This window comes from Ornithodoros turicata, chromosome 2, assembly GCF_037126465.1.
Source record: "Ornithodoros turicata isolate Travis chromosome 2, ASM3712646v1, whole genome shotgun sequence".
Classification (NCBI taxonomy): Eukaryota; Metazoa; Arthropoda; class Arachnida; order Ixodida; family Argasidae; genus Ornithodoros; species Ornithodoros turicata.
The window spans coordinates 62,694,779-62,709,125 of NC_088202.1; the positions used below are offsets into that span (position 1 = coordinate 62,694,779).

A 14,347-nucleotide genomic window follows, 5' to 3' on the forward strand; every position below is an offset into this window, starting at 1 on the left:
AGATCACCGTTTGATAATCCACCATTAAAAATAAACTGTTTCAAAATCCCCTCACCATCTAGCACGGAGGCGGGTTGACTGCAATTTGCGCCGGGTTAGATCAGGTTATGTTAGGTTAGGTTAGGTTTCGGTTAGCTTGGGATAGTGTAGGCTAGTTTGGTCCTGTGAGGTTAGTTTAAGCCGCTTGCTTGCAGTTCACCTTGATTTGGGCCATACCACATGACTCTGGCAACTGTAGGGTGGATTTGTGGGGATTCTGAAACGATTTATTTTTAACAATATATTCTTAACCGTGAATTCCTTAGCGTTTTTATTTAAATGGGGATATTTCGGCGATTATTTTGGTGCGTTGATTTTTAAGCATATATTCTGGGAGATATATTTTTAACAGTGGGTACATACGGGTTTATTTTTGAAAGATTATTTTTAATGGTTGCAAACGGGATACACCCGCGGATTGTCTATTTCACTCGCGGCCATACCACGTGACAGTAGCAACCGTATGGTTGATTTGGGGGGATTCTGAAACGATTTGTTTTTAACGACACATTCTTCACCGGGGATTCATTAGCGTTTTTATTTACACGGGGATATTTGAACGATTATTTTTGTGCGTTGGTCTTTAAGCATATATTTTGGGAGATTTATTATTAACCGTGGCTACTTACGCGTTTATTCTTGAAAGGTTATTTTTAAGAGTTTCAAACGGGATACACCCAACGACGGGATTTCAACCACGCACCTCTCGATAACCGGTCGAGTACCATAGCGAGTTTCAAGGTTCGAGGGTCACTTTTATAGTTCCGGGATTTCAGGATTTTACTGGCTGATCTCGGGATTGATCTAAAACCAAAATAGCACACATAGGCAGCCTTTGTGTAGTAATGATTCCTGTGTGCGTCTTTTGTGTGTCTCATAGGCGTTTTATCACTGCGTGTTAATCAAAACATTCGTTTTTAATATTCGACACTTTTTATCCAAAAACTGATAAGGCCTGCTTTATGTTCTCCTCAAATTAAAGACTTGTTTTGATTCGCAATTTTCACGCATAAAGGCTGGTTCACACTGCCACGTTCGCGCTTACGGGCTACGGGTTGCGCTTACGTAGTACCCATCTGGTTGCCGGCTACGTTCCTCCATCGCTCGCATTACTACGTTTCGGCGCTCCGTTCTTCCAATGAGGTGCCGCCTCCTAGTGCGCCATCCTTCCGAAGAAAAGTGAAATAGAGCCACAGAGTAGCATGGCGTCCAGCACCCCAGTGCCGGCTGCTTTGGAAGACAATCGGATATTCCTTGACGATGTTCTTAACTCTTAACTGTTAATGTTCTTAACTTAACGCCATCGTCGACAGTGCAACGTACAACTCGCTACTTCGGACAGATTCATTGAGTGAAGATGCACCTGACAGACCCACTGCTATGCTAATTGTCATCCATGAGTTTTCTTTTTTCGTGGCATCCCTGTAGTCGCTTCTTTTGCTATTGTATAGCCAGGGAAACTTCTCAACTAGGAGAATAAGAGCTTCTGAGACATCCAATGTTTCCGCCATCTTTGCAAGGAGACGCGCGAGACAAAACGCTTGCGCGGCATCCGAACTTTTGTGCCATCCTATTGGCCAGTGCGCTTACGGTTACGGAGCTTGCGGGAGAAAAGTTGAAGTTGCTTCAACTCCTTGCGGAAACGATCTTGCAGGCGCCGTCTCTTCGTCGTCATGGCAACCCCCACCGTAAGCGCCCGTAACCCGTAGACGTAAGGGTAAACGTGACAGTGTGAACCAGCCTTAACGCCCATCAATTTATTCCATGCTGTCACCGTATACGAAACAAAGATTGACTTCCAAAAGTGAATCACTGAAGTATGAAAACCTGCCAAGCAACAGTATGTGAATACATCCGCTGTTGAGGAAAAGGCTGGCTTCCGAAAACACTTTTTCTTTTCTCCCTTCTTCGCACCGCAACACTTGTGCGGGCCTCTATAACGGCGGTTTGACGCCGCCGATATATCCCTCAAACGATGAAAGCAACGCACGAAGCTCCGGCGTCAACACACACAGCGTCCGGCGTCACAGGCGTCAACAATGAAAGCCTGCCTACGTGCACCCGGCAAAAATTGAAGTCATATGCGTGCGTGACTGCCAGCTGAGGCCACAGAATTGTCATTCAAAACGTGTACTCGAAATTACATAACTCGCAAATGTGTCACTGTTCTGCGTGCTGAGTGCTCCAACAGTAGGTTTGCAGTATTCACCGCAAATTTTGAAATCTCGAGATTTTTCGCAAAAAGCACTCGGATTCGTGGAAAAACAGCCGGCATCCCGGTATTTCGGGATTCGAGGTATCTCGGATCAAAACATTAGTTCAGATGTTCAGGCTAAAATGTAAACCTAATAAAACAAGAAAAAAAGGAGAAAGAAGAAAAAACACGAAAAGAAAACTCGTAAAACCATTTTTTAGTTCTGATGTCGAGCTCGAAGTGGGACAAACCCACAAATTTCGGAATGGAAATACTGATGCGGTACGGGTACTGTTCGCTTCGTTTTCGTTTTCAGAAGACAATATTTTACGTCAGTGTACAGCAGCGAAATATTGCAGTCTTCACTCTCGAATGACATTTACATGTTTTTGTGCATTTCTTTCAGTGAGCATTAAGAAATTTGATAACGAGCTTCGTCAGTTAAATCGCCGCTCCCGTAAGTGCGGCTTATCGCTAAGCTCCCTCACCTACTTTCAGCGGAGGGAGGCCCTCAACTGTACGTTGCGGTCCCAAACCTCACGGTCACTTAAGCCCGTCACTTTGCAAAATCTAGTCCATGTTGAGGAATTCTGGGTATTTTTGTTCGTCTGCGTTCAGGGTTGCGTGCCGCTGGCTTTTTAAGGTCACATGACCACCTCACGCCTCACTTAGCAGACGACGTCTTTGTTACGTTTTACCGTCCGGTGACAGCATACCAATTTGCACACCGATGAATACGCGGTATAGAGAAGAAATCAGCGATGCTCAAATGCACTTCAGTAAATAATAAATGCATGTACGCTTAGTAATAAGCAGTATTATTACATGGCAAGAACACAACACGACGGAACTTGCCAGAACAATCCTGCACTTGTGCAGCTAAACTTTTTCACAGGCAGTGGGAACGGGACCACACAAAAGACAACTTTCAAAAGAGTGCGTAAGGCACCCTCATGGGTGACAGTACAATTTTCGAGGTAACGCTGCAGTCGACATCGTCGACTTGGGCGAACACGAAGAGTGACGCAGAAACCAGATTGTTGGATGCTGTATCCGCAAAAGAACCGCCGACGCTATGCTTCCTCCTAGTAATGAGTAATAGTAGCCACAAAGCTCAATCTCCAACCCAGTTAGCTAAGAAGAAGAAGGATGACTGAAAACCATTCGTTGTCGTCTCCGCACGACTTATCTCAACACTGAACCGACAAAACAGCTGACGGCATAATGTCGGCTCCGCGCCCTGAGCCGCCGACAACAACAGATCCGGTCAGGATGGTCGGACTCGCTCGAAGAAGCGTTACCACAAGGCAGCTGCCATCCGTTGGTTATGGAAGGTGTTGCCTTCCGTTGGCTGCTTCATTCTGCTAAACTTGACCTGCTGGTTTTCCTAAATTCATCACTTGCTATCGAAATTCGACATACTATGTGCGTATCTGATATGTATTTGTTAAACAACTAAGTCGTGAATATTTTCCTACTGCTGTCGTTCGTTCGTCACTTTATTATCACGAAACTCGACAGACCAGAGTATGGAATGACAGATGGTTTCGTTTTTGCCATTTCCGGTTCCCGTTGGTTTGCAGAGCAGCATGAAGATGACGGTTAACTGTGTGTAATCATCTTGGATTACTGTTGTCTTCGTAAATACATGCCTACACTAGTTACGATTTATTGATTTGGCTCGCAAAGCACACAAACGCCGTTTCAACACGTCGCAGGCAGTAACCATGTTCATCCGTGTCGCTAGAAAGCAAAGGGTTGGCGGTGTCGCAGACAGTCTTACAGATAACATATAATTTGCGCTTGATATGATAACGTTTACCTTATGACACAGATAGCATTACTCAATTCTGCACGCACCCAAAAGGGTCGTACGTACTCAACGCAACACGGCTTGCTTCGCTTCCTTCACTGGACGTCGTTCCCGCTATCCCGTCCATCGGCACGTCTGGCCGTTTTTCATCTCACGTGACTGCACAGAGTTGGTAACAAACGGATCAGCTCCGCTGTAGCTAGGGGGTAGAAATTCGTCCACTAACGCTGTCCATGACAAACAGATGGCTGCACCTGGGCGGCCATACTCCGGGGTAGGAGAACCGCATTGACGGCGCGCCAAGTCCGTTCTCTAGAGTCCTTCTACATTAACTATATGGTTCCGCTGATTGGAGGTTTGAGCCGAATGTGAGTTTGAGGACGGTGAGCACGTTCGGTGCAACGATCGGAGACTGGAACCGAGCTCTTCTTGCCCTATGAACAGGTTTCTGCAATGAGCATCGTTGCAGCAACCGGGGATATGTGCTCCAAATCGACATGGCTATACTTTACTTAGATACAGATGATTTCACTAGAAGCTCCAACGCTGCTGCCAAGGCGGTCGATACCCCAGCTGCGATGACGACAATGCCACGATGCCGATGAACGGACTAACGCAACGGTGGGTACTGTTCTCCCCGGCACAGGAGTTGAACCACATCCATGACAGCAGCATGCAGTGAAGCTCACTCTTGGTGCTGGTGAGACCGTACGTTACTACAGGCACCAGGCTATTAAAGGGGGCACAGCCTAACCTCACCTTCAACTTTCAACGCTTGTTACTCGCCCACCTTCATTCGCCAGCCGTGGTGCCTCGGGATCGCCACTTGAACGGGGATGGGAGTGGACTCAAGTCAGTGTGAGGACCTACACCTCTTTTGCGCCAGACAAGTTACGTGACAACGCCGGAGGAATGCTTTAAAGCATTCCTGATAAGGAAGACGGGTGAACATAGGCGGGCTCACCTCTATACATCTGTTTTACCCAGAGCTGAAGAATTTGACTTGCGTGATCCTTGTGCAAGAAGATGTATTCCCTTCCCCTATTTCCGAGGCCAACGAAGACTGACACGTATTCTAAAAACGATAAAAGAACCCCAGTGCAAGGGGACAACCAAAGGGACAATGAATTCGTTTTTAGAATGGATCACAAACCATCCCGGAATTTTACTTTATTCCAGTAAAGCCTATAATATCGCGCCGGGCGACAGGGCAATTATGCGTATTGTAAAAGCCTAACATAGTGCCTTCTCGCCATATAGCATGATCTCAGAAAAACTGAGCTGGAGCTCTGGTCTAAGACGCGGTATGGTACAATCCACAGGCGCAATAGTAATTGACCTTTTTCACAACAGCTAATGCGCATGCGCCGTGCCGCCGATGACCTTGGGGGCGCAGTACAAGGTTATCTCCGCATCCAATAGATGGCGCTGGATGGGGCAGACGGGCAGTGCCGTGTATGCCAAAGGGAGTCTGGCCATTAATGGGACCTGCCTATACCTGAGGCTCCACCCACTTTTTGAGGTATCTAGCCAATCACAGGTCGAAATACAGTTGTCTATTGTTACATCCATCCAGTACTTATACCTCACCCTTATTTACTGGGCGCTACCATTTTGGAGAAAATTGATGGATTTGGATTGAAACGGATATCACTGGTGACAGACCAAAACAACGGATTTTGCGCCCGCTTTTATCAACGCCATCTGCACGGAGAGAGGCATGTTGGGAAGGCTCAGAATTGCAGAAATGGTTGCTGGCAGAAGTGATTGGCCAGGATGGCGGTACAATCGCTTCTTCGTAGCAGACGACAGCCGGTATGAAGTTTTATATCACGTAATGTAAGTACATTGAATCAAAAAGGAGCAAAGGTGTATGTATAAATAAAATGCAATATATATATATAATGCAAAATCCTACGTATAAGGGTCGTCCTTCTTGCTATTTTCCTGAAATCACGATCTTAACTAGGCCTAACGTTAGCGACGAAACATCCCATTTTCACGTAAATAATGATGGCGGAGCGAAAGTTGAAGCTGATTTTGCACATGCGTACATGAGGATATATACTCACAGTATGAAATTAAAGTAGTCTGTGAAAATTTTTTGTCACGAAATCTCCGCTTCGCCGTTCCAAGCACCATCCTCCATTTTGGAGAAAATTTGGTGTCATGGCAGCTCCCATGGAAAACGGTAACCAATGAAATGCGCCTAAGTTTGATTGACAGGTCGAGCCTCTTTTTTAGGCTCCTCCTAATGGCCAGACTCCCTTTGGCATAGACGGCACTGCAGACGGGAGCAGAATGGAGTGGAACAGTGGGGACACCGCGCTATCTCGCCGCCCTCCGTTCAAGACCAGTTTCGATGTTCCATACTGTTCACGTAGGTTTGTTCTGGTGCTCGCCGAGTGCGGTTCGCTGGAGGGCCGCTAGGATACGACGCGAATGTGAAAAAGGTCAATTTCTCCCATCTGCCCCAGAAGAATGTCATGAGTCGTGTCCTCGAGTCATGAGATAAGATACGCGAATGTGTAAGTCGCAAAGGTCTAGTTAAATATAACAGGGTCCTTGTAATTGATACAGATACTGTGTTGAACCCCATCCACTGTACCTTTTCAAGATCATCAGGGTCAGGAGAGAATCCACTAAGGATGCCCACATCAATGATCGCCATGCCGGTGTCTCCGACTCTGGAAGCCCTGTTGACGAACGGAGTCAATTGCCTATTGCGTGAATGGTTCAAGGCGCTTCCTAGGTAGCAGTGATTTAAAATTAGGGTTCCTGGTGTCATAATCACAATAATAGCAGCAAAAGCAGCCGTTGTCCCAGTCATAACAGTAGTTTCTACAACCTCGCCTAGAGTGCTTGTGCTATGCGCACAGATACATGCAGCGAAGTGCACAAATTCATGCACAAGAGAAAATATGCTATTTCACATCTCATGCACGTGCGAGATGTATAGCATGTTGGTTAAATAACATGGAACAAACGCGAAGAAACACGGGGTGACAGGGCACGCGTTTACTAGCAACGAAAAGAAAAACGACACTGGCGTCCAGTCTAGACTGCTAAATCCTTCGCCACAAAGGCCACTTCCGATGGAAACAGGCTGACGGATTCCATGCTCACATTGTTGTCCGCGCGCTCAATGAATGTCGCCTCGATAATCCCCCTTCCGCGGCTGGTGGTGTGACCACCTCCACTTGACAGCTGCTTGTTCAAAGACGGGGTTAACAATTATTCAGACATGAGCCCCAATGATTTTTCAACGTCTGCTCCGTGTCAAGCGAGTCAGATCCCCCTCAAGAACAACATTCAGAGCATCTTCCGCTACGTCGACGACTACCTCATAGTATACACCACAGGTCCTTCAAATCAGCGAAGGTTATATCGGTTTTCAAACAGCGCAGTCAAGGTCTTCAATTCATGGCCTAGCTTCCTGGTAATGGCTCTCTTCGGTTCCTCGATCTGTCTCTTTGTACCTCTCCTGTGGGCATCTGCTGGTCCTACCGACAATGTAGCAATAAGCCCCTACTAACATTCAAGAGCTACCACTCCAGGATCGTAAAGCACAGTGTAGTGAAGTCGGCACTAAAATCACACTTGTCGCTATCTTGTGACCACATGTGCTTCGAATGTGCAGTGAAGGCTATATCTGGTTTTCATACAGCGCAGTCAAGGCCTTCAATTCAGGGCCGAGTTTCCTTATAATGGCTGTCTGTAGTTCCTCGATTTGTCTCTTCGTATCTCTGCTGTCGGCATCTGCTTGTCCTACCAACAACGTAGCAACAACAAAAAACAAAACAAAAAAAAACAACAACTGACTTTCAATAGCTACCACACCCGGATCGTAAACCACAGTGTAGTGAAGTCGGCATTAAGATCACCCTTGTCGCGGTCTTGTGACCACATGTGCTTCGGATGTCTTTCTGATCAACATTTAAGGTTGTTCTCTGCACGATGTCCTCATACGAAAATTCTTTCCATCGTCAAACATATTTCACTTGCCCCTAATGTTCTCAGCAATGGTCCGGCTACAACTCCGGAAAGGCGTGAAAAAGTTGCGGGCATTCCAAACCCGCACGTGTTCGCCCACCGGATCAATATGGTGGATGCGTTCCATGTAGCAAAAATTGTCTACCCGTGCCCTTATAGTCTGAACGTGTCTGAACAATAATTGTCACCCGTCTTTGAGGAAGCAGTGGTCAAGTGGAGTCAGTCCACCCGCCGTAGAAGGGAGTTTTGCGGCCTCCAACGTCCGCACAACCTTCCACCTATTACCTATCCCAAAATGACATGGCAGCTGCCTGCAGGTGGCATGCCCATATGCTCACTCTGAAAAGGTCCATTGTGTTTCCGTTGCTCGTAAACGTTTCCTCTGTCCGTCCGTGTTTCTTCACGTATGTTACAATGTTCAGACACATGGATCGGCTTACACGGTTCCTTAAAATGTACGATTTAATGGCCACTGCAATGTATAGGCCAAAGGACGGATAAAATCATCGACGATGAGGGGAGGAAGGACGAAAGGTTAAGTTGACTGAGTGTGAGAGATAGAAGTCAGTGATAAAGCACACACAAAAAAGAAAAAAGGCACACAGCACAGCTGGCTGTTGCTTCCACTCAGAGACCCATAAATATGGCGGTATGTCAAAGAAGTTCGCCCCAGTTGCTGTGCGCTCTGATTACCCTTTTCCATGCTACTCCTGACTCCAGCTCGCGGACCTTCACACGGTGTTAGGATTTACATGTTAATACAGTGTGACATATTACCTAACCAAATACACTCGAAAACTACATATGCATCTAAAACAGGCATACCTGGCACATACGTTCATCCTGTAGGGTTTCTTGTTCCTTAGTTTCCCTGGAAGTGTTAAAGTCGCACATCAAACAAACGTAACTGCAATGTCACACGGAAAACAAATTGCGCAGGGCTGTAGCGATCTCACGTGGCAATATATAGGTACTGTGGCCGAAATAGGCAACGTATCCAGTTTCCAAATACGCAACATTAGGCTTAAAGGGACTATGAAACGATTTTTTTCTTCGTTTCGTTCGAAAGAAGACATTTTTCTGAGTCTAGAACCGAAATTTTACTTTCGTCACGCGAGCGGATTTCTCGGGAGCGAATTTAAACGGAGCGGCGAAGGGAGGACAGCTGGCGCCGCGCCGTGACGAGCTGCCGAGCGGAGACACAACGGGTAACTTGACGCGACCACGGCCGGCTCAGCAACACGTCATCGTGACGTGTTGCCGAGCCGAGGAATCCCGCCAGGAGCATGCGCCGTAGGATCCCGCGTATGCGTTCATCGGGAGTGGAAATCTCCATGACAGCAGCTTTCGCGCGATCGGCAGATTTCGGCAGTGGCGGCAGCCACAGCGCGAGCTCGCGGCATTACTTGCCATTGTGCAACACCGGTGACGTAACGGGGAACCGAAGAGCGGTCCGTACAGTTACACCATCGGCAGGGAAATATGCGCGGGAGAGGAGGAACGCGGAAGAGAGATTTCCAGCGCGCGCTCCTCGCAGAGTGGAGCGATTTCGTCCGGAAAAATTTGTGGCATATTAGTTTCTCTGCGGGAAGAACAGTTTCCATCGAAAAAAAGTATGGGGGTTCGGGAAATTTCATAGTCCCTTTAAAAATCATGTCATCAGTCATATAGGCTTACTGCTCATGCGTAGCATGTCAGATCTTGTACGCTGTAGCCTATCCATTAACTAGAAGTCGCCTCTATGCAAATTCACGTAAAGTATGTTATCGTCGAATTTTTTTTGCACTTTCTCACGTAACGTCGCCATCGTATGCTGCGCACCGAGTACTGTTGTGTCAGTTGGGAAGCAAGCAGGGCGATAGAGTGGCTTAGTAAAGCGGCGGAGTTTCGTGCGCAAGGAAATAACGAGCGCACAATGCCCGCGTCTCCAACACGAAGCTACCTTTAGGCTCCGTTCACACGGGACAACCTTTTCCCAAACACAAACAACAATTTATTAGCAACTTCCAGATCGCGTTTACACGCAGCTACTCGGTAGCTCTACCTATAGCCTCATATACAGGGTGTTTTCTTTTATCTGCAACAAATTTTCAAAAAAGGGGGAGTTTCCTTAGGGCGGTTTTACTTTTGGCATTCGATTACTCGGCGGGGCTGCTACTAGAAATCCAATTTTTTCCTCAGTTGGGGAACCAATTAACAGATATATTTTAATCAACTTTTTAATTAGTGACTTTAGGAAGCACATTGCAATTGCAATATTAAAGCTTGATCACCACATGATCCGCTCGAAACACTGATGAAACATTAAAGTAATCTCAGCGCGTGCTATAGACCCAAGTATTTCACCTCGGATGTCCGCTGGAAAGAGAAAGTGATCACAAAAAGAGCGACGGTGACGTCGAAATCTCCGCCCTAAGAAAAATGTCATACGCGGTGCTGCCAAACCTTTATCGCGGTATGTTTCACGATCTTTGTTTTCTTTTTCTTTTTCCTTCCTTTCGTTCTTTCATGTGTTCGCAGCCGCTTGCCGTATCAATCATTTCATCCTGCCGGACACAGCTCTTGCCCTTCCAAGGTACGACAAGGGCTTATATTTAGTGGTGATGTGCAGAGTTCTTTGCAAGCAAAAAGAAAAACAAAAGAAAACAAAGATCGTGAATCATTAAGTTTTCTGTGACGGTAAGTGAGAGCGGAGATATCGACGTCACCGTCGCTCTTTTTGAGATCACTTTCTGTTGCCAGCGGACAGCCGAGGTGAAATACTCGGCACGCACTCAGACAACTTTAGTGCTTCACCAGTGGTTCGAGCGGATCATGTGGTGACCAGGCTTTAATATTGCAATTGCAATGTGCTCCCTAAAGTCAATAGTTAAAAAGTTGATCAAAATATATCTTTAACTAGTTCCCCAACTGAGCAAAAAAATTGCTTTCGTAGTAGCAGCTCCGTCAAGTAATCCAATGCCAAAAGTAAAACCGCCCTAAGGCAACTCCCCATTTTATGAAAATTTGTGGCAGATAGTAGAAAACATGACGGAGGCCTGCACAGCGTGCACCCACCCAAGACGCTTATCTCCGCTGAGAGCGGTAGAGCACCGAGCCAACACCACCTAGATAGAGAAAGCCTGCTTACTAGTCGACGTGACGTAACAACTAATAGTCAGCCAATTAGGATCGTGTGCCAGGAGTGGTAGCCAATCACGAACGAGCTTTCAGCAGTCGTAGTCATGGAGACGAACCACATCTGCGAGCAGTGATGGAACGTCTCCGCGTACTAAACGGGAAAACTCTAAAGTAAAGTTAAAAACAGCCCCATAGCTTTCTCATGACTGACTTTCTGGAAAGCGTGTTGCACTTTTTGCCTACAGATTCATGTCTACAGGTTTCAAGTTAGCTGCAACCCATTTCGAGTTCTTGAATTCATAGAACGGCGAATCGCAGTAGCAGACGCATTCTGACTATATGTGTCCACGTAGCGCAGGAGGGAGAGGAGGCAATAAGCAGGCCGTCTGCATCTATGTGGCGTTGACCGAGCATACGGCAGTGTACGCTTACGGGATAGTTTCTGCTCTGACTGTTTCTGTTTCCGATCCTAGGAAACTGGCATCATCATACGGTAGCGTGACCGGCCGATTTTGCCTCATTCAGCAGGCATGTAAGATATAGGATTCTATTCTCTACCCATGAACAACCTCACAGCATGTCTTTCCTTTAGCTGCAAATCTTAGTCTAATACGCAAAAAGAAAAAGAAAAGAATCATTTGCTCGAAGAAACGGCGATTGATATGTTTGTGTGGCATTAGTAAAGAAAAATAAGTTATTTCTCAGCTGCCCCTGGCAGGACTTGAACCCACGAACCAAGTCACATCACGCCATCGGGAGTCACGTGGCAATGCTCCCCTCGCTGATTGGCTCCGTGCACGAGCAGCTCCTCAAGATTTCGGTCGGGGAGCGATTCCGAGCAACTCGAGTTGCTGGAGTTTGCCGGTGTCGGTTGACTGGCTTGCTTATAGTTGCTGGGAAAACTTGCCCCGTGTGAATGCTGCCTTAGGCGTCGCGTGCGCCCGCTATCTTAGAAAATGCACGTGCGGCACCCAAATACTTTGCGTGCTTTCCGCAGCTCCCGTCGTAACTTTTTGCTTGAAGGCGGAAACACCAATCTAGTTGTCTTTGCCAGTCAAGTGGTACAGTTACCAGATACACAAGCGCAGCCACTTGTGTTTGGTGAACCACAACGTTATACCAAACATCTCAGGTTGGGTCCCCTTTGTGGGCGGACTACGAAAAAGACCAAAATGGAATAGGAAAATGTCACTGATACTGGAAAAAAAAAATAATAATAATAACATGTAGTGCGCAAAGTATGAATGCCATGAGAGAAAATTTTGCGCTTTCACTATTTTTCGAAAGAGCCCGCAAAACTTCATACTGCCGAATTTTCCAAGAGAAAATGACGACAACGCGAGCTCTTTTGTCTGTCTCCTAGCAATATAATGCGAGCATTCTCGGGCCCCGCTCTTACCCTATGATGCAAGACTGCCATCAGCTGTGAAGAGTGCACAGAAGTCGACCTTCGAGAAGAAATTTTGGCAGACGCATGCAGATTCCGTACCCCCCATGACGGTATAGCATTCAAAACTAGAAATTGATTTTATGACTCTTCCGTGTCATGATTTAGGAGAACATTGTGCAAGACATATGGACAATATGCTGACAGATACGCATTGACACAAATTCGATATGATTCTGAAGGCACGAGGCATTGTTTGTAGTAGCAGTTATAAACTGTCCAGTTTTTGCATCTACACGTTCGAATTGGGGTGCATTGCAGTGTAGTGCACATAGTGGCAAGTATGGAAACTTACTGTTAGTCTGATTTCTGTAATCCAATGTTTCTTGCATGGACAACTCCGTGAAGTTCACATGAAGATCAAACTGGAAATAAGGTTGAATATCAGTGTTAATCAGATATCGTGTGATAGTTGACACAAACATGATAGGAATAATAAACATCCTTCAGCTGTGCGGGCAATATGGTAAGGTACATGCATTTTAAGCTTGATCAGATAGCTTGATCAGACCGACCCCAGGGTAGGTCCGTCCGTCGCTTTATATGATCACATGAGACCACGTGACAGCGCCAGCATCATGTCATGTCATGTCATCGCTAGATTGTGTGTGCGGTATACGATAAAATCGATATCGCAAAAATACACTACAAATCACCACAGCAACAGCGCAAAAAAGTAAAGGGTGTGATAACACCTTGAAAGGCTTTGAAGGACAATTTAATAGCATTTGAAAAATGGTTTTAGATTAGTTAAAAAAATAGACGTTCAAGGTGACGAAAGTGTGCTCCCAGATTTGAACAGCCACCGCGGAGGAGTTCATACGCATTTCACTCATCTGCAAATTGTATCCTACGTATCGTTCTACAGGGTGTTCATCTGTATTCGTTGCGGATTTTTTTGTAAAAAAAGATATGAAAGCTATACAGATGCAGTTTTCGCAGGTATAGTTTCTACAGCAAGGCAGACATCTTGGCGGAAAGCGTATGTAACTACTGGACAACTAATTAAATAATATTAGTTTTTAATTAGCCAGTCATTATTTAAATTCAACCTCAAGTTTAAATACCCTGACACGAGCACGTATTTTGAGATATCAATCGCAAAATTTTGATACGCAAATGAGCAGCCGAAGCCGAGATCACACTCTTCTAGTGCGCAAAAGGTGCGACAGGCGTTCGCGTCGGAGGAACGCGTGTTTTGTAGCGATTGGGTCGATTAGAGTAGCCGCCGATTTGCTGGCCAGATAGACTGATGCAGTCGGGGGGATTGCGTACGTGTGGATCACAACGAACTCAGACTGATACTAGGAGGACACTAGGAGTACATGACCGTTCTACAAGAAAGGAGACGCCCGAGTGCGTGGTGCGTCCCGCGATCTTTACGAAACCTTTGATCATACACTCCGCACGCGATACATAAGAGAAATAGCAGCTGCTTGGTCAGTCCCAGGCAGCACACCAATACTGACCCAATACTGGACCAATGTGGGATGCCAAGTTCGCCAATATTGGTCCATATGGGCTGCCAATATTGGTGCAACATCAAAAGTGCAACCCTACTCCCTACAAAGCAGCGAAATACTTTTGTGACGGCGACGAACATACGCCTCAGCAACTCGCCCTACCATCTGGAGTAACTTCAAGGTACACACAGATATTCCTTTCTATCAGACATTGCCGTTTTTACTTTAACTGCCGCTCTCATTGTCGTTAGAGAAACCACAAACATTTTCGCTCGAAT

The 14,347-nt window shown here is 46.3% G+C and overlaps 1 protein-coding gene across 1 annotated transcript in view; it reads right to left on the minus strand.

The window, feature by feature from the left end:
* The window catches only part of LOC135385488 (A.superbus venom factor 1-like), a 134,661-nt gene that overhangs the window by 26,411 nt on the left and 93,903 nt on the right, over positions 1-14,347 (minus strand). The window contains exons 31-33 of the mRNA XM_064614826.1: positions 12,902-12,971; positions 8,865-8,910; positions 6,655-6,742 (exon numbers count right to left, since the gene is read on the minus strand). Of these exons, the coding sequence (XP_064470896.1) occupies positions 6,655-6,742; positions 8,865-8,910; positions 12,902-12,971 (204 nt within the window). The remainder of the gene's footprint in view (positions 1-6,654; positions 6,743-8,864; positions 8,911-12,901; positions 12,972-14,347) is intronic.